This window comes from Mesitornis unicolor, unplaced genomic scaffold, assembly GCF_000695765.1.
Source record: "Mesitornis unicolor isolate BGI_N332 unplaced genomic scaffold, ASM69576v1 scaffold10952, whole genome shotgun sequence".
NCBI classification, from domain to species: domain Eukaryota; kingdom Metazoa; phylum Chordata; class Aves; order Mesitornithiformes; family Mesitornithidae; genus Mesitornis; species Mesitornis unicolor.
The window spans coordinates 1-21,715 of record NW_010169863.1 but is presented as its reverse complement, the minus strand read 5'-3'; the positions used below and the strand labels follow the sequence as shown (position 1 = coordinate 21,715).

Here is a 21,715-nt window from a genome sequence, read left to right as displayed (position 1 = left end):
TCCCCACAGAAGATAAAAATAGCCTCTGCAATCCTCAGTACTACCATGGCCGGCTGCAATTGCTCAACTGTAAAACTGAAGGGCTGGGGGATTTTTTTTGTAAAGCAAATATACAGTCATCAAGTCTTTGATTAATAATTTCTACTAATGAAGGGTGATTACTGCAGTGTTTGTAGAAAACACAAAGAGACAGCCAAGACCACTATAAAGTAATTTACTTGATCCAAACACCTTCATTTTTTTTTTCAGAGGGTCATTTATTAAGCCACCATGATTCTATACTTTTATAGAAAGACCTTCAAGATAACACAAACAAATCAGGTTAATAAACAAGAATTATCTTAGAAAATAAGGGTAGCCTGTGGAAGATTTAGATTCTAATCCTAATTTTTTTTTTTTAACTCTGATTTGTGTCAGCCTGCAAAAGGTTCTACCTTTTATTTTACGTGGGAAATGTAATAAGAATTATAAAAATCTTACCTGATCCTTTCAGTCTGCCCAGCACCATTACTTACTGCTCCAGAGCAGCACGTCAAGTTCATAGACCACAGCACTTCTGTGAATACCTCTGCTTTGCACAGGTAACCTATAGAGATCCTTCAAGGCTGCACGGAAATACCAACACCGGCTTTCAAGCTCTAAGATAAGGTAATTTTATTGTTAGGCACATGATTCAAGTGCGTCTTCCTTTGGCATATACATGTAAAGTTGTATTGAAGGAAAGAAAAAAATTATTATTGTAGTCTACAGAGTTGAGAGAGACATCAACTTGAACGAGGCATTAAAAAAAACACAACCAAAAAAACAGGAAAGAAGTTGCCCACACAGTAACAAGACTGCTAGAAGAAATTTCTCGTTTTAGTTCACAGCTGCTTGCTCAGTCCTGTGTTACATCAGTTGACACTCACACTCTGGAGCACCAAATTACTGTGGCTCTTTGGGGAAAACAAGCAAACAAAAAAATATCTCAAAACAAACACACAAAAATACCCAACTCTGCTCCCAGAAGTTTCCAGTATTACACCAACAGCTTTAAGGTATCAGTAATTTAAGTTTTACTATTTCCTTAGAACTTCACCTTCCCAATTATTTGCAGATTATCACCTACAGGTGAGGCCCTTTTGCAAGACACCAGAGCTTTTCTTCTGACTATCTAACACTTGTCTGCTGTGTGGGGACTATTTCAATGCCTCCTTTCTACAGTCTTTATGGAAATAATGTAAAAAAAAAAAATCCCAAACACAACAATCCAGCAAATCCTTCTCTAACAGAAAAACTTTGCTATCTGGTTAGGCTCGAACGTTAAACAATTAATAAATACCTGTGTGTCACCCAGCCTTACTTGTCTTTGGGTGACAGGCATTCTCTATCACCATCATCCCTAGCAGCTGCGTTGCTCCAGGCACCCCTTTAAAAACCCCACAAGGCCCTTTTCCCAACCTTTGGTGAGCGCAGTGGGAGCAGCTTGGCCTTGGTGACCCTCCCTGTGGGAGATAATCTGTAACCTTTACTTTGTTGTGGCACCAGCTAAGTAGTCTGAAGCCTTTCTTTGCAGGCAGTAACTTGGAGGAAGAGCTATGAGAACTTTTAATTCATAAAGGGGAAAGGCCTTCTCAACACACATTTTGTCATGCTAGGGCTGTCTTGATAGCTTTAGTAAAGAAATCTGATTTCTAGTGTTCCTTGTCAGCTGCATATTTTATAAACTGGAAAACGTGTCATTTTGGAGGACTGGTTATTATTTATGACAGGAAGACAGCTTCATTGTAGTCACCAAAGTAGAATGCATTTCATATTACAGATAACATACCCATTTCAACCAAGACTGAAATAATAATGTTTTTTTGAAAAATCATGTCCATTTATCATCACCCTTTTGTGACAAGGTGACCTGCTTGGTGGACGAGGGGAAGGCTGTGGACGTTGTCTACCTGGACTTTAGTGAGGCCTTTGACACCGTCTCCCACAGCATCCTCCTGGAGAAGCTGCTGGGCATGGCTTGGACGGGCACACGCTTTGCTGGGTCAAAAACTGGCTGGATGGGAGCACAGAGAGTTGTGGTGAATGGAGCTAAATCCAGTTGTGACCAGTCACAAGTGGTGTTCCCCAGGGCTCAGTACTGGGGCTGCTTCTGTTTAATAACTTTATCAATGACATGGATTCTGGTTAAAATCAAATTATAGAAGAAACCAAATGTCTTTCTCTAAACATTAAGGCTAAACTACCACATTATCAAGTCCACTGCTGATGTAAACACACAGTAAGTCCCAAATTATGAGTAGTGAATGAAAAAAATTTACCTTCTGGGTGAGATTTTAGTGAACAATTGCCACACAAATATTGCCCCACTGGTTTTGAGAAACCAGGAGAGAAAGTGTCAGCTACTGACAGTCCTGGGGTTGAATTTCTCACTGAGGACAGGTCAGTTATGGAAAACAATAGCAATAACCAACTCTTGTAACTGTAATTTAAATGCAGTCTCCAATATTATAGTATTGTAACCACTCTGCAGTGGCCTTTCTGCCATTTCTGAGGCCTTTGCAACAAAGGTAGGAGATGTTTTCAGTGTTCAAGGCACTCAGTTGAGGAAATACTGCATGTTTCACACACAGATAGACTTGAAAAGAAAAAAATAAAGTATTTCATTTCATAATCAGCAACCTCAGAAAACATTTATACTAATCATGGACTACAATACTCTGCTGATGAAAATCATAGATTAAAAATAACTTTCAAACAGGCACCTCTACTCCAAATCTTATTTATTTAGTGCATCTGGATAAATGTCCTGTAAAGGTATGATCACAGCCACTGGATATCTACTGTTGGAGTGAGCCACTACACCTCAGATTATTCAGTGACATCAATATTAACTAGGACTTTTCAAGGATTCAGTGTGGTAAGATAACTCCCAAGTCACGTATTTATAGAATTTATTTCATGCTAGTAAAAAAGAAATCATGGCGTTCCTGCTTGGGTGATAAAAGCAAACAGATAACATCAGTATGAACTTCTCAGCTTCCCTAGTCCCATTCCCTGCCCACCCGGCATAGTCATGCATATGGAGCACCTGGAAAATGAAACAGCTCCTACCCTTTCAGAAGGAGGAAAGGAATGTAAATTCTTGCCTGCTTTTCTACAATGAAACTCTATGGCTTGTCCAGAAACTCTTTTCTCTCAGCGATAACTTACCTTGACACTGGGAATTGGCCGAGTCACATTTTATTCAGTCTGGAATAAAAATTCTCTCTCTCTTGAGTCTCAAAAATTACTAGTTAGGTGGCTTTAATGGGACCACTGGTGACTACTTCAAACAAATGGACACATGTCTTGTATAAAACTGGCAGGAAGATGGCATTGTTGAAAATACACCTATATTCCTATGTGTAAAATACTTCAGGAGAGTGCATTGCGAATAAGTTATTCAAACAGCAACAAAACAAAAGTTAAATATTTCTATTTTTAATTTCCTGGAAATGAACTGATATGGGACGCACTGGAAGGAACTCTACAAGAAGGAAACTACTTACATAGTGAGAAGCATGTATTTAATTAAATGCTTTGCAAAGATACATGAATAAAGCTATGTGCATGACTTTCTTTAGGGATGGCCCAAGCTGTTTATTTTTTTTAAAGGAACAAACAAAAAATATGGAGAGCACAGATGCAATAAAGAAACAAAAAAAGAACCCCTAAGTTAAAGTTTGTACCCACATACTCTACAAAATAAAGCATGTTAGTGGTACAAAACATTATATATACTGTATGGCCAACAATAAATGCACTGTAACACTGCTCTCTCAAACACCATAAGCCTAACAGCTAACACTGACAGTGGGCAGCTTTATTTCATCAGCCTTCTACAGACTCATTTAGCACCATCACTTTTTTGTTGGTTTTTGCCCTGCCTATCTCCTTCCTTGAAATAACAATAGAAGCGTAGCACCTTTTAATATCAAAAATAAAAATAGGAATATTAAATGCATCCCAACTTCCAGAGATGAGGTAGCTCATGCTAAGAAATGATGGAACTTTCTTGCCTTGACAACTCAAGTCCAGTAAGTCAAGTTACTGGTGATGCATGTCTGGATGTCAGCTAAAAACCATGATTTTCTAAACTTTTTCTTTATTAGCAGTTGGTCTGGTATACATATGAAGGGTCTGCAACATACATAAATTGGTACCATATATAAGACATCAGTATAATTTGAAATGTAATGGCTTCTTAGATGGGCAAGTATTGGAAAATCAACAAGTACTGGGGTTAAGATGTACTCTGAAGATCAAGGATCATTTAATAGAATTACACAGATAGACTGTGAGAAGTGAAGTGTGGCCTTAAAATTTAAGATAGGGGTCACCCCTACTGAAAACTCGTATTTACCCAATTTGTATTTTTACTTCATAAAGTAATAATGGCTATGGAATACTCTTCTGAGCAGACTATTACATAGGAAAGTGCAGGAAAGACAATGCGAAATTAGTATGATCTTGTCTGAAGGTATTTTCTTCTGCAAAAGACACAGACTTCTGTTAATTGCTATCGTACTGGCAACCACAGGAAGACAAACTGGGGTTGAGGGAGGAGGTATGACTGAAATATAGCCAATGGTTCACAAAAGTGCTCTACTTTTCTGTTATTCAGTATGCATCCAAGCAAAAGGAATAATCCTTAGAGCTTTACATAGTCCCACATTAAAACTATTTTGAATACCTGTAAATTTTGAAATACTTTGAAACAAAAGCAAGGAAGAAGATTCATATTACTTTTAAAAGGTGGTCATCAATCCTCTTAAAATCGTACTGTTGTACTAAAAAGCTGGTTTCAATTATTTAAAAAGGAAGGTGTGTAAGTAAAATAAATATTCAAAAGAAGGCCGGTCATGTAAAAAGAACCGTATATACAATGCTGATCCAATATCAGCCATTACTTCAAGAGTCTCAGGATTAATTTCAATCAGTCTAAGTTCATGTGTTTAATTGCTGCTGTTGCTGGGTAGTGTGGTAATTTCCCTCCTTCCTCTTACACAAAGCAAACTGGCCCAATTTCAACTCCAAATTCCTGGTCAGTGCTGCCAATGTCCACTGGTGCAATATCTATGACAGGTAAACGTGCCACATTCTGTGTTCTGTACTCAAAGATGGTCTTGCCCACGTTTCCATTGCGTTTCTGGAGGAAAAAAAAAATAAAAATAAAAACAACCAAACAAGCAAAAAACAAAAGCCAACAAAAAAATCAAACCAAAACAAAAAAAACAACAAATGAAACCAAAACCCCCACAAACAAACAAACCAACACAAGAAAACAAAACCTCAGGCCAGAGCTGATGTCAGAAACAGCCTGAATTCCAGCTGGTGAGGCAGTTGTCTGGTAGTTCAGAAGGATCTCACTGTATTTTCACTGAGCAACACACCTCCACCTGTACTGCACCTTGGTTATTTTAAAATGTGTGGTGTTCCCCAGGGCTCAGTATTTGGGGCCACTTCTGTTTAACATCTTTATCAATGACATGGACCAGGGAATCAAGTGCACCCTCAGGTAAGTTTGCAGACAACGCTAAGTTAGGTGGGAGTGTTGATCTGCCTGAGGGTAGAGAGGCTCTACAGAGGGATCTGGATAAGCTGAATCAATTGCATGAGGTTCAACAAGGCCAAGTGCTGGGTCCTGCACTTGGGTCACAACAACCCCATGCAGTGCTACAGGTTTTGGGAGGAGTGGCTGGAGAGCAGCCTGGAGGAGAAGGACCTGGGGGTGTTGATGGACAACTGGCTGAACATGAGCCAGCAGTGTGCCCAGGTGGCCAAGAAGGCCAACAGCATCCTGGCCTGCATCAGGAATAGTGTGGCCAGCAGGAGCAGGGAAGTGATCCTTCCCCTGTACTCAGCACTAGGGAGGCCACACCTCAAATACTGTGTTCAGTTTTGGGCCCCTCACTACAAGAGGGACATTGAGGTGCTGGAGAGTGTCCAGAGAAGGGCAATGGAGCTGGTGAAGGGTTTAGAGCACAAGACTTATGGAGAGGTGCTCAGGGAGCTGGGGTTGTTTAATCTGGAGAAGAGGAGACTGAGGGGAGACCTTATCACACTCTACAACCACCTGAAAGGAGGCTGTAGCGAGGTGGGGGACAGTCCCTCCTCTCTGGTAGCCAGTGACTGGATAAGGGGTAATGGCCACAAGTTGCGACAGGGGAAGTTTAGGTTGGATGTTAGGAGGATTTTTTTACTGTAAGAGTTGTCAAGCACTGGAACAGGCTGCCCAGGGAGGTTGCTGAGTCACCATCCCTGAAGGTGTTTAAAAGACAAGGAGATGTCTTGCTTAGGGATATGATCCAGTGGCAGACTTTGGGCTGGATCAATGGTTGGACTTGAAGAACTTAAAGATATTTTCCAACTGAAATCATTCTATGATTCTATGATTAAAAAAGTCTTTTTTCTCCATATCAAATGACAAAAAAACCCAAACTCACCGAACAGCTGTCATGCAGAACAGTGTATCTGAATCGGCTGTTTCCCTCTGCTTTGATCTCCAGGTCGTTGGCCCCTTTCAGAATTACAGCTTTTTTCAGATTCTTAGTCTGGTCATCCATGTACCCAACACTGTTTTTACAAAGGTAGGTGATATTCTGGGAAGCTTCCTTTGACAGGAGGCGCAGAAATGTCATCTGAGTGACAGCTGTATCCCCATACACAAACTGTGAAGATAAACAGATTAACATACATCACATGAAAAGTCATTAAGAGTTCACGAGTTCCAGAAACATCTGTCATCATAACCCTTTCCAGTCACGACTAGCAGGAGCCCTCGTGCACAAAATCTAACAATGGTTTCTTTTGTAATTTGCTGCCAGTTGAGGCTGAGGAAACATAGACATCTTATAACAGGGGTAATTTTGGAGAATTCTGACCATAAAGCTCTGCAGGTGAACAACTGCAAGGCAGTCGGGTCTCCACAGACATGCCAAGTTTTGGAATGAATTTTGCCTTATTTCAAAAAAGGATTCACTAGGAGCTAAACCTCATATATGAAATAGTGCATTAGAGCAACCTCAAACTAGGTAAGGAATGTCAAGCACAGAAAAGCCTTTAATAGTGTGGCTGCTCTATTGTAACTTGAGCCATTTGTTGTCTGTAGGCTTTGTGTGATGGTTAGAAGCATCACAAACAGTCAAAGTTTGACTATATAAAAAAAAATTACATTTGCATATGGACTTCATCAACTAATTAACTCACATAGAAGTTTGAAAAATATTGTATGGTGTGCCACTCTTTCTGTAAAAAAACAGAAGTAAGTTTTCTAACAGTAACAGACAGGTTTCATTTTATCCATGTTTTGTGAACCATTGCCAAAAAAAACCAAAACGTAAGTCACAAATGACTAGAAATGTAAAAATTTCTCTGAAACTGGTGAAGAAAAAAAGAAAATCTTATACACTGACACCATTTTTTACAAAATGTCTCTGTTTAGCAATCTCAGACATATTATTTACAATCTATAAGGAATGCATGTGACTGTTACACAGATCATACTGTTAGTTATGAAATCTGACTGTTTTTAAGACTGAAATATTCTTTTACAGTATTGCTGAAGATAATTTCTTCCTCCAAAAAGCATCTGTCTTACAAAAGCCCTACATGTAGCTCTGTGGACAGCTAAAGGTCAACTGTGACATCTTGGGTCATGGCAAGTTCTCCTGGATTTAATAATAAGCGAAATAATCTCAAAACAACAATCAATATCACATCTGTTCTCAATTGTTGACATTCTGAACTGTCATCAGGAATCCAAATGATAACAGTACTATTATTTTGACAATACCACATACTTATTTTAAAGGTATTTAATTATTCACTATGAAATAAGAATTGAAAATATTTTCTGTGCCTTTGATTTGATGGACTAGGAATAAAAATGACAAAAGCTTGTTAATTAATTACATACTTTGCATAGCATAAACTTCTGTTATTTGGCAGGATCATTAAGCCTACTCTTAGAATTTAACACAGAGGGAAAACCTGACAGAAAGCTGAGCGCTGAGTTTGTGTCTGCCTGGAGAGTGACGCATTCAGCATGGAGCATTCTGACACATACGATAACAGTCAGACTTTTTTAAAAAACAGGTTAGCTGAGGGAATTTATAAAGCAAGTTTTGTAATTTTTAGAAAAAAAAAATTGAGTTAAAACAAAACCGCAGTGATTTAAAATACATATTAGGGTAAAAGTACTCTTCTTAGGGACAAAGAGAGTGATTTACTGAAGTAGACTGCTAGAGAAGTTGAAGTTTTTGGGATCAAGAGAAATAAATCTCTTCCAGTAGTGGTACACTTATAGAAAATCCTGCCTTAGGATGTACTTGCATTGTTTCTCCCAGCTCTTTCCTACAATTACTGTATGACAACAACCAACTGAATATAGGGCTGTCAATCAATAGTTATAACGTTCTGACTGTAGCAGAACCTGCTCAGGATAGCAGGTGAAGTTCTAAACCAGAACGAAACAAGTTTCATAGAAGTCAACTCTTGACATTCAATATATTTAGTTACCTGTGATCCCCTGTTCATATCAAGGCCATACCAAACAGGCTTTACATCAGATGACCTGCTGGCCCACCACGTTTTACGTGGTATAGTAGATGGGTTTGCAGAAATACAGGTCTCTCCAGTTTCCATGTTGCAATATACTTTTATAGCATCTTCAACACATCCCTGGTTAGGATCAATCCAATATTCACCTGCAAAGAACATAGCATGATTCACATAATCCGATGCATGCTTTAATGTGTGTGTCAGGTATATACTATAATGCTACTTCAAGATAAAGCCTAATCAGTACTTCAAAATTGGGGAATGCAGACTTGAAAGCTGTTTAAGGTTAAGGTTGTTTAAATCCATTGCAAAGCTGCTGGACACTTCAAGTGCATAAAGAACATAAAATAACTAGAAGATAATTCCCCATACATGTGAGAAACTGATGGCACCCCTTCCTAATGTTGATGTTGGAGGCAGAGTTTAGGAAATGGGGCAAAAGCTGGTAAGGCCTGCCACAAACTTTCTCTACTTTCCGATCTGTTTTATTTTAATCACTCATAATCCATATAAATTATGGTAAGTCCTAAATGGCACGTTAGCTCTTTGCCACTATGCAATTGCCACTATGGAGAAGCAGCAGAGAATTCTGGATGGAAAGCACTTGCAGGTTATCAGCCCACAGGTCATGTTTTGAGCTAATAGCAGTTAGCTAATAATAACACAGCATCACACAGCACATAGAGGAGTTGGGGTCTTTATACGCACCACTCTTCTTGGATGGGTGGCACAGCTTCAGGTCATCGCAAGTCCGTGCTGGGTGTTTCTTTGAACCATCTGGGCTGCGCATAGTCTCAATCTGGCTGCTCAGTGACTTCAGCGTGGCATGGACCCCTGGGTCTGTTTTATTATGGCCATCTGGGGCTGCTTCATCTTCAGTAAACTCCGGTAGCGGATCTGCCATGGCATCATCATAGTGTCCCATGATGTCACCAATGGCAGCAGTGAGGTGCCCTGGAGGGCCAGGAGGGCCTGGAGGTCCAGGATCACCTGGTGGACCCTAAGGTTTAAAGAAAAAAAAAGGAACAGAGGCACAGTAGAGTAAATATTATGTAAAAATGATAGTAAATCCAGCCACTTAAAAAGCAAAACTTCACATCCAGTCCCCCTAATGCACAGGGAAAATTCAGACATAGATAAACAGTTCACATTTCCAGGAACAGGTGTAAGAGATTAGAACTGCATGTGAGGTATTCTCTCTGCTTCAAGCCTTCTCTGTCTTAATACCTTGGACAACTTTTTCTTACTCCTGATTTCAGACTTAACTGCTTGAAAAATTCACCAAGGAATGGCCTCCTTATTCCATCTTTTTAAGCCTTCTGCCACTCCTTGTTCAAATCCTTGCCTAATAACTTTATTTCTTAATATTCCCAACAGCTGTAAGTGATTTTTAGAGCAATCTAAAATTCCTGCTTCCCTTGAGTCACCTCAGGCACATTTCCAATTATTACAGCCTGGATGGAAAATTTGGCACTAGAAGTACCTCTACATTTTTCCTGCACAGTGCTGAGTGTTTTGGCCACAGGTATGTGAGACAGAATCTACATCATCCTTACTTGAGCAGGTATTTTTCTTGACTAAGTATGTTTTCCTGAGTGACAGGTTGTGAGGTCCTTCTGTCAGCCTGAATTGTGATACCTGGGGAGGGAACTCAGTCTTGAGACAGAATGTATCTGTTCACAAAGGTATCTCCACCTGCAGGCTCTGCCAGCTCTTCTTTGGCAGCAGAAAGTCTGTTATGTACCTTCATTGCTAGTTGGATGCTCTGGTGCATCAGATGGTAAACCAGAATGTGGCATATCCTTTGAAAACAATTACTTCAGAATTCACAACTGGTGCTCCAAGTGTTTACTGCAGAGCACACACCCAAACTAATACATGCCGAGTCTGACAAATGAAATCTTAACTTCCATTTCTCACTTTGTGGTTCCAATTTATAGTTGCATGCAAGCCACCAGGGAAAGCAAAACTAAAGTTACTGGTATGTGGTACTGTACTGCCTCATTACACAAATGAAGAACCTGGATACACATTATATTCTTACAATCTACTATTGATGATTCATTCAAGTCTTCGTGCCTTGGCAGAAGTGTAGATACTGATAATTGGCAGAAATTTAAATGAAATAGGGTGAATACTAGCACATGATAATCACAGGAAACACCATGTCTTACAAGAGAGAACAGAAACTGCCTTCTCTGTCTTGCTCATTATCTTATTCCACCTTTACTCCACCTTTTCCAGTTCTTCCCCAAAATAAGCAATACCAGTCTTTTAATACTTCATGTGATCAACCACAGCACCTTCTCCCCAAATCCCTCTAATTTTCTAAATTGTCTTCCTTGGGATAGCATAACTTATGTTTTATGTCTTAGGGTAATACATTTACAAACTGGTAAATGTGGAATATGCCTGGGGCGTTTAGCAAAGGTTTAGGACTTTTTCCACAGTGGTCAAACTATTTTTTGCTAGTTGCAAATCAGCTGCCTGTTGATGTCTGTAAACCTTAGATCAGGCTGAAGGTCAGCTGAGCTGAGTGTCAGAGCTTGGGCTGTCCATTTGGACTAAAGAATTTCCTTAATACAAGGCATGATGGAGTACGCTCCTGGCAATCAGTCACATGGCTGTTTTAACTGAGTGATGCCTTTGTGCGACTACTGGCTTTGAACCCAACTTGCCAAACAGCCACACTGAACCACAGATCCAGCAGGATCCAGTCAGCTGACTCCAGAAGTAGCCCCAGGTTGGCCTAAGGAGAGCATAGGTGGGTAAGACTGGGATTGTCACAGATCTGGAAAATGAAAATGAGTTAATTGATGAGCCCTTTCAGTACACAGTTACCCTGGCTATTTGTTGGAGAAATGGTTTCAAATCTTACCATCTGTCTTGAGCTAATAGATGTTGAGAAAGTGATGCAATGGACTGTAAAAAAATCTAATTATTTGAAGGTATCCTTTTCCTCTCTGTATTCCCATCACTTTACCTCAGGTCCGGCTTCTCCTACACTTCCCCTAACTCCAGGGGGCCCAATTGGCCCAAGGGGACCAGGACTTCCATCTTTGCCAGAAGGGCCGACTGGACCTGGAGGACCCTAGAAAATGTAAGAGAAAGAAGGAATGTATTTTAATATTTATAAGAAAGTTATGCAGCCCTTTACAAGCACTACTTTTTCAGGAAGCCATCGCATTATTTGTGTCTATTACCAAACTTTTAAAAGTCACCCTTTTTCTTATTCTCTTAAAGTAAGAATGCAGTTTCAATGTAGTTCTCGTGAAGTCAATCACCTCAGCCAATATACCTTGGATCAGCTGTATATATTTTCCTAAACCATTTAAGTGGGTTCAACTCCAGGTGCAGGCTGCTGAATGCCCCTATGCATACAGACCCAGATATACTGTCACCTGGCACCGTCCACAGGAGTCACGTTTCTCCTCACTTCTGGGTGAATGACATACATGGGGGTGTGAAAGACAGAGTAGCAATTAGCAGAGCTGTCACATACGTGGGTTTGCATCACCTCCAGCAAAAGCATTTGTAAAAAGAGGCTGTAGCCCTGTAGTTACTCTGAACTGACCTTTGTATCTAGCTATAAACTACACTTATGTCAAAGCTTTACTGTACTAAATAAAATAATATCTCTCAGCAAAAGGCAGTAGGGTAATCACCACGTGATACTGAAGTCAATAAAAGCCAGTGAAATCAAAGTGAAGCAGAAATAGAAATCCAATTGTGAGGGGTGGGGGGGAGGTGGGGAATAAGAAAAAGCAGGAAAAACCTTGCAAATTTATACTCACTCGAGGACCAAATGGGCCTGGAATGCCAGGACTGCCCTGTTCACCAATAGGACCCTAAACAGAAGAAATTATCATAACATTGTGACATTTAAAGCATATTTCTTTAGTAGTAAAGAATTAATGTGATACACACAATTCGGTATGAATAGCATTATAATATACACGAACAGCAGATAGTACCTTTCCTTATTATGATTCATTTTCATTCTGTTGCTCTCTTCTGTCACAAAGAGAGAGTAACAACTATAACCACATTTTAGATTAATAGAATTTACTGATGCTTGGCTGTATAGAAAGCTGTTTCTGCAGGAAAGCCTTTTGTATTCATTACATTTAAAATCAGACTGGCTTACAAAAGAGTAACTGACAGTTCTGTTATGAAGGGAAAAGATGCTTTGGGTGTTGGGTTTCTTTTCCTGCATGTTGAAAATTCCAGGTCTTGTACAGGATTAGTGAACAAACGTGAAAAAAAAAGTTTTCTGTGGCATTTCCATTCAATTGCCATTCTTGAAAATACTAGTGAGGGATACCATCACAGTCCTCTCAGGTGGGATTTTGCATTTGATTCCTCAACTGTAAAGTGTTCGAACACTGACAAAAGCATTTCACACTCTGATGTTCTTATTTAAAAATATCACCTTTTGTTATCATCTTCTGCTGACAGTCATTGGTCACTGAAGGACTGGCACAAATGGAACCAGCATAGCACAGCACATCTTGCACAGCACAGTTTTAGCTCATCATGTAACAGTATTGCGAAGTGGCATTAAAACCATCAGTAAGTACAGACAGCCAGGCCACTCACAGACACCTTGTGTGAAAAAAGTAACTTGTGTTTGCTTTTTATTCCATTGTAAACAGCTGTGTTCCTGATACATTATTTAACTATCAAGAAAATAAAATTATAGTAAAACCAAACCAACTCACAGGAGGACCAGGAAGACCTTGAAGCCCAGTGAAACCTCTGTGTCCTTTCTGGCCCCTATCACCTCGATCTCCATTGTCACCTTTGTCACCACGAGGCCCTTGGGGACCCTGTAAATATCAGTGATGAAATGTAAAAATCTGAACTGGAAAACAAAACCAAACCAAAAGAGCCTCAAAAACCCTACATTTACTTTTAGGCACTACATTTAGACCTCCTTCACTCCTAAAGCTAGAAAGAAGGTGTTGCTGGGGCAGCTCCAAGACTCTCAATTTTCTACCAAAGAGTAAGTAAATAATTACAGAAAACTGAGTTGTGCTTCATTAGAATTGTGGTAAATTTAGTCTGTTTAGCTTCATAATACAGTCCAAAAATGCCAGTAATAATGATACTAAATAATTAACATAAAAAATTTTAAGATTGAGAAATTTCTTTGCCTTATTGGATATGGCAAATGATTTTCACAGACGAGATTGAAATGCTGTGGATCGCTCACAGACTCATAATGATAAAATGTGTTTTCAGTATGAAATCCTCCATATTGCATCTTTACTTCTCGCAGCTCCTTTCACCTTCACTGTGAAGAAAGTACAACTGAAGTTACATTCTCTAACTACAGGCAACAACATTCGAGCTCCAAAGTACAAATAGCTTGTTTCTATTACTGTCGTAATTTCATTCTTGGTAGTTTTGATAGTTTCAAACTTTTCATACTAACTCAAGAATGATTGGGAAAAATGGTTTCTGCTTTCAATTCCATATTCCTCAGACCAAATTGCATGTTGAATTTCCCAGTGCTAGATTCCAAATAGTTTATCAATAGGATCATTATCACTACCTACTCAATAAATTTACCTGTCTCTCATATGACATCGGCTTAGGGACAGGACAACATTCTTTTGAATTTCCCAAGTTTACAGTTATTTTTTTGTTCCAAGATTGGACTGTGGTAGAGTTATGGAACACAAAAAGATGGGTTCTGTTTGTTTGTTTTTCCATTTGGACTGAAGTCAGGATCTCATGAGTTGAATTAAGGCAGTTTCAAGGGAACAGGTGATTTTGTTATATTTCTGCCATTTCTATCTAAAAATCTGCCTTTTTGTTCAGCATTTATTTCTATACTCCTTATTTGAATTGTCAAACAGAGACTCCAACCATTTGCTAACTCAGGTCCTGCTATCATCTGGACAGCATCACACTCCAAATAAAGAGGCTTCCAAAGCATTTTTTATTTCTCTGCAAAGTATTTTTAAAGAAAGTGTAGAAAAACTAGTGTATTCAGACAGATTTGTACAGCTTTGCAGCTCAGAAATCTACCTGCATCCACTTGCAGGCAGAAGACTAAAAGTTGAAGCCCTGTTCAGAATTGTAATTTGGACTCAGTTTCTCATATACTTTCCTGTAAAAAGTATCTCAGATAAAACCACAGTGACCATGGAGAACTTACAGGCAAACCTCTTTTTCCTGCACGACCTGGGGGACCCATTGGACCTCGAGAACCCTACAAAGATTGCATACAGAAGATACGTGAAACGACGCACAAAAGTATACATCATATTTTTTTTATAAACAAAATATTAAGGAAAAAAAGAAGTCTCACTCACAGTTTCACCTCTTTGACCTGCATCTCCTGGAGGGCCAACAGGACCTGGAGTTCCTGGACCCCCTTGGGAACCTGGTAAGCCTGCAGGGCCAGGTTCACCACGATCACCCTGCAAAACACAATTTCAAATCTTATTTTTCTAGACTAGACCAGAGCAACAGGACTCTAGTATTGCTAATCTATTTTCTAGCAGCTACAACCCACAAAGATATTCCTTCTGTAAGAACTCAAGTCTGAGTTTGAGGAGACAGGTGTTCTTAGCCTTTTAGCCACATTTCCTCCATTTTGAGAGGTCTTACTTGTGCAGAGCTGTGATACACTTTCAGAACAAGTTCTCCATCCAAGTTAACTGAAGATAAAATCTACAGTAAGTCCATAATAAAACAGGTTTCCAGAGGTGACTTAAGAAAACAATGTATTCTTACACGTTCTCCAACAGCTCCATCTCGTCCAGGAGTACCGTCATTACCAGCAGGTCCCTAGAATTATGGAATAAAAATAAGGCTACTGAATAGCTCTGTAATCTTGCATTCCTATGAGAACTAGAAACTTGTTCTTCACGTCTAACTCCAAGTTAAGAAAAACAACCACTAGACTGTCTTTTTCTGCAAGTTACAAGGCTCTATACTTACTTCTGGACCAGCTTCACCTACAGGTCCCGTGGCACCTGACTGCCCAATAGGTCCTGGGGGACCTTTATCACCAGGTGGCCCCGTAGGACCTTGTTTTCCTGGTGTACCCTATAAAAAGATGAGAAATATCATATCAAAATTTTAATCACAAAACAGAGAAAACACAAAAAAACTGCTGCCTGCTAAACACTACTCATTAATCCAGACTGAAGTACCATGAACATTTGTAACTTCCAAAACTTGATAATTAAAGGAAGGAATTAAAGGATAGATTTTGAATATATATTTAATATATATATTCAATATATTTAATATACTGTTTATTTTTAAGCAGCTTAATTGTGTTAGTGGCTTTTGAACAGGCTTTTATTGCCTAGAAACTGTACTTGAAGCTAGTCTATCTAGTAGCAACTCTCTAAGCACACACCTCCTTGATGTATCAATGTTTGATGCCACTATCTGCAATAGCTAAAGTTTTTGTGACTCTGGAGAAATGTAGTGCAGTTGAAATAAATAACATGATTTTTTTTCCTGTCTCTCTCAACACCAACAAATCTTGTTAGCCTGGAATAATTTCTGGCCAAATTTAACTATAAATTGATTTTATGAATCCAGTGGTAATGGCAGATACTCCATACTATTCCTTTAATTAATGCTCTGCTTAATGATTTGGTCTCCTGGATCATTAGGCTTTCCAATAATTATCTATAAATCCTACATGAAAGCAAAGAGAGCATAAATGGCAATTTTGAACACTGTAGTTCATGATTTATGACACAACAGAGTATTTACACACATTCAAGTGACATTTGGGCACCTAAATGAAGAGGCTAGGGTTGTTGTTTTCAAAGATCTAGTTTTAAGACAAATAGGAACATTTTAGCCAGACCTTTTAATGCTATTACCCGCTTACTCTTAATTCAGGTTCAGATCTTCCATTACAGCAGAAACAAAATCTCCCACCTCACGCCTTTGCATGAGTTTCAGTTATTTTCTGTTAGTATTTTGCTGTTAAACATCTCTCTATATTTGCTCCTGCAATTGGAGATTTCCAACTTTATCCTTGTGCACTATGCTCTTAGTCTCACAGAGACAATGAAATTGCTCAAGGCTGGTTGTATATTGACTTGTTACTTACTGCAGGACCTGGCAGCCCCGGCATGCCTCTTTCCCCTCGCTGTCCTGGCATACCAACAATACCTCTTTGACCAGTAGTTCCTGCTGGACCAGGGGGGCCATCTGGGCCCTGAAATCCATGAAGGATAAAACAGCATTACTATCATTTCAGTAGCAATAAATATAAGTCACAATGAGACCAAGCCTAGAGTTGGTCTAGGGATAATCAACATCAACCAGGACGCACCGGCTGCCCATCTTCCCCTGCATCACCCTTGTCTCCAGGACCACCAGGAGGCCCAGCTGGCCCTCGATCTCCCACACGGCCATGAGAACCGGGATCACCACGAAGACCTGGGGGACCTTCTTTTCCTGGCTCACCAATAGGCCCAGCAGGCCCTGGAGCTCCCTAAGAAGATTAAAACACCTCATTACATTAGACCCTTTTCTGATTAGGACAATTAAATTCTAATGAATGTGTTGTGATTAACTATAAATATGCATAATTTAAGGAAGGCTCAAAGTCTGAATGAGCTAAGAGTTATTATCATCTAATTTATGATCAAATAAATGAGATAAAATAAACAACTCATCAAATTATATCCAAGCTCCATTTCCTCCTCTTCCCCTCCCCAACGTCAAGATTGCAATTCCAAACTCCTGTCTTTAAAAAGACACTCTTTATTTGTCTCTCTTTTTTTGTTTTCTTTTTTTTTTCTACCTAGGGTGTACCACTACTGCTAGAAAACTCACCTTTGCCCATTCTTTCCAATATCACCAAGTCCATATTCAAACTTTTCATTCAGGTGGTGCAAATTAGCGTTTTAATGAACCTTCGTTCATTTCTCAAATACTTCAAAATTACTTCACATTTATATTATGTTTTCCTTATATAAACTTCACCTTTTGATAAACTCACAACGACTGCGAGTTATTTGTCTCATCAAACCATTAAAAGGTATATGAAGAGAGGGTCACAGTTCTCTGTGTGGAGTTGACACCTCACTTGTTGATCCACAGCTAATTTTATTGTTTTTTAATTATTTCTGAAAATGTTTAGACATGAGAGATTTTGTGTTAGTGTTTTCTTTTTTTTTTAAAATTTGTTTTAATGGATCTTATGAGTAACTCCACTGATAAGAGAACCCATCAAAGGTCTCTTCCTTTCCCAAAAACTGTCCTAACTTCAGTCACTACTGAAGAGACAAAAAGGTAAAAAGTACAGGAAGATAGAGGTTGTTGTTTTGTTATTGTAAGCAATTAAGTCATTAGAGCAGCTTGAACAGCTCAAGGCCTACTTAACTCAGTGAAGTCTTGCACTAATTTGGATACACAGACACTGGATCAAGCCCAAGACTAATGAGTTTTATTTGATGATGTCAGACGTAAGCATGCAGTAACACAAGTCAGTGCGGACAAGCTGTTCTTTTCTATAGCATCAGGCCATGAACACTGCTTCACCTTTCCTGCTTTATTTAGTCTTCACGTTTTCAACCACCAGTTTAAAAAACACAAATATTACGAATATGAGAATTGACTTACAGTAGGTCCTGGAGGCCCAACTCTTCCAGCAGATCCTGGGAATCCAGTAGCACCCTAAAAAACATTTTAATGCTGACTTTGTTGAAAGAAATACAGCAGTGGTTATCTCAAATGTTCTCAGCCGAATTAGTGAGCAAATGCTATAATTACAGACTGTGAAAAACAAGCTGAGATGAGGAATGAAACACACATTACATAACATTTCAGTATTAGTTAATCTGTAGTCACGTCACCAAAAGTAAAATCTACTTACAGGCGGACCCTGAGTTCCTCTACCACCTTTCAAACCAGGAACACCTGGAGGGCCCTAAGAGGAAAGGAAAAAGAGAAAGGTGATAGTGAAGACCCAGGACATTCTAAACAAGCAAGATAAGCCTGTGCCACTGATATTATTTATACTCACTGGTGGACCAGGAGACCCAGCAAGACCTTGTGGTCCTGGAGATCCAGCATCTCCTTTCTGTCCAGGTTCTCCAGGTTCACCTTTCACACCTGGTTGACCATCAGGGCCCTATAAGAAATAATATTTAGAAGATATACCAGGTCAAAAATTACCAAATCTTTTCAGCCTAACAAAGTAATTTTGTAGAGAATTTCTAGAAGGCAAAAAATAACAGAACAAATCAGCCCAAAAAACAGTGGATTTGCCTAATGGTTCAGTTGAAGAGAACTGTAACAGTTCAGCACAGTGTTTAGAAGATCACAGATGGGATTTTCTATGTGAAGTCAGAATTTCAATTTAAAATATTTTCTTATCTAACTCACATTTTACTTTCGTTTAGATTTCCTATTTTCTTCAGCCAATATTACGTATCTAAAAGCAAAAGGGACTGAACAAACCATGTCTTTTCTAGTCTTTTTTTCCCCGCCAAGGGAAGCAGGTGCCTCGCTGTGAAAGGGATCAGGCACAATATTTAGGCTGTGGGAAAGTTTGAGGTATTCCCTGGAAAACCCACAGACCTTCTGTTTGGTCCATCAACTCATTCCAGCTTTCACTACTCATAGAGCAAATCTTTTCTACCTTCTGTAGATGACACTTTGTAACTTGTCTCGTTTTAATCTCAAAGGAGCAACATAGCATATTCATGAAAATACGAACAGTTGCATAATCTTATCAACAAAGCCACTTTTCACGTGTCTAGGGTATTCATTGGCCCCTTTCTTTACTTGATAGACTGATGGGGAAAAGAAGCAGCAACAAAAATGTTGCTCATGTTCCAGAACACTACAGTGTTATTCATAATGAGAGAAACTAAGTATGTCAAAGTATGACTAAAGGAAACTCATTAGTGTTACGAAACACATACCGGAGGACCAGCAAAACCAACAGCTCCAGTTGGGCCATTTTCTCCTCGGGAACCCTGGTCAAAAAATTTAGAATAACTGTATTTAACATAAAAGTCTTTCTGTATACAGTATAATTTGTAAACGTAGAAGAAAGGATGTTAACTATTTACTGCCATAAGTGCAACTATACTTTTGCTCTATTAATCAGAATCAAATGATCTTTAATCACAAAATAAATGATGTTAACTATGACGTTAAGATGTGCCACATGTTCCTGACTATATGTAAACTTTCAGAATTTAGAGATGGAAGACGTGCAACCACTAAAACCACAATAGGAGAAGTTCTGCTCACAACCACTTCCAGTGATAGCAGGATTACCTGAAGTGCACGCACTTTATGCAACCCATCATTCCAATCAGAGAGACTGGAGACTGGGAAAAAAAATTATAGCTTGAAGATGTATTCTTCTACAAGGTCAGAATGGGCTACAAGCTGTTTAAGCTGGGCTTTCCACACAAGTTTTGTTTGGAAAAGAAGGAGCTGAAGGCTGCCAAGCTCCAGCACTCCCCAGAGGAATGGAAGCTATTCCAGTTTACTCTGGAAATAAGGCTGTTCTGATTTATGACAGAGACACAATCAATTCCAAGAAGTATGAAGGATCCAGAGGGGCTGAGCCTCTAACTCCCTAATCAAAGTCAATCCTTAAAATCACAAATGGACTGAAGATGACAAGAATTACTGTAATTAGATTAATACTAAGATATACTTCTGTGATTTGTCCATCTAAATATTTGTATGTATGCAGTAGTATCTGATATGGGCATGATTTTAAAAGGTTTAACAACTAAAAGCGGTGGTACACTTTCAGGTGAGGTAAATGAGGGTAAGTCTATGTAAAGACTGCCCTAAAACAAGTACAGGACAGATGAACAAAATCTGCCAATAGTTTACAAGTGTTGTGTGTGCAAGTGCACAGCATCAAGACAGAACTACAGAGTTTGGCTGCAAAGAAAGGGGAAGAAAAAGAGGAAAATATATCAGCAAATGAGATGAAACATGGAGTTTGGATCAGTGTTAGTTATTGTTAACTTATGCCAGACAAAACCAAACATGTTTACTCACAGGGTTTCCACGGGAGCCAGGAGGACCAACTAGACCTCGAGGACCTGGTTCACCCTTAAAATAAAATTAAAGGTTATTTTCCAAGTAACTTATTAGACAAGGACCAAAAGTGCCAATAAAGTAAGGTAATATTAAGAAACTTCAGCAGGGAATGGCATAAAAATCTGTTTACCTTTTCACCAGTGGGACCTGCTGGACCCATTGGGCCTATTGGACCAGGGAGACCCTATTGAATAAATTAGAATAAAATGAAGTTTAAAAATGTGATACTTCAAAAATGTTATCTTAAAACTTCTCATATGTTAAAATTTCCATGTGATTTTTCATTCCTTTAAATTCTTCGCCTTTATCTCTGAAATATTGTTGGGTCTTTTTTACCTAAAATTTACTAGCATTTTCTCTCCCAGTGACCAAAATCCCACATCTCAAAAGCCCTGCTTTCATTCATTCTGTCTTTCTTCACTAACTTCACTAATTTCTGGGGAGACCTTATTGCAGTCTTCCAGTTCCTGAAGGGGTCCTACAGGAAAGCTGAGAAGGGACATTTTACAAGTGCAGGTAGCGATAGAACAAGGAGGAATGGCTTTAAACCAGAAGAGGGTAGATTTAAACTAGATATTAGGAAGAAATTGTTTACTGTGAGAGTGGTGAGATGCTTACAAAGAAATTCCCGCGCACAGCAACTAATTGTGAGTGTGTGCTTCTGTATGCTAGGGTTTCTCAAAAAACCTTCTCTTCTTTAACTAGAAATTTAGTCCAGTCAGAATCATAGAATGGTTTTGGTTGGAAAAGACCTTTAAGATCATCATGTCCAACCACTGATCGAGCCCTACGAAGTCCGCCACTAGGCCACGTCCCAAGGACAATATTTCCCTGTCTTTTAAACACCTCCAGGGATGGTGACTCAACCACCTTCCTGGGCAGTCTGTTCCAGTGCTTGACAACCCTTACAGTAAGGAAATTCCTCCTAATATCCAAACTAAACCTCCCCTGTCACAACTTGAGGTCATTACCTCTTGTCCTACCACCAGCTATGAGGGAGAAGGGATCGATCCCCACCTTGCTACAACCGCTTTTCATGTAGTTGTAGAGGGCAATAAGATCTCCC

General features: G+C 39.2%; 1 protein-coding gene across 1 annotated transcript; it reads right to left on the bottom strand.

The window, feature by feature from the left end:
- Positions 1 to 4,578: 4,578 nt before the first annotated feature.
- Positions 4,579 to 20,833, bottom strand: LOC104536787 (collagen alpha-2(V) chain; the record flags this gene model as incomplete). The annotated part of the gene is made up of 19 exons (XM_010179505.1): positions 4,579 to 5,170; positions 6,468 to 6,692; positions 8,542 to 8,729; positions 9,292 to 9,583; positions 11,567 to 11,674; positions 12,378 to 12,431; positions 13,305 to 13,412; positions 14,750 to 14,803; positions 14,907 to 15,014; positions 15,331 to 15,384; positions 15,538 to 15,645; positions 16,676 to 16,783; positions 16,901 to 17,062; positions 18,196 to 18,249; positions 18,449 to 18,502; positions 18,599 to 18,706; positions 19,503 to 19,556; positions 20,608 to 20,661; positions 20,780 to 20,833. Coding segments are annotated over 19 exons (2,094 nt in total), but the record flags the coding sequence as incomplete, so codon positions are not given.
- Positions 20,834 to 21,715: the final 882 nt, after the last annotated feature.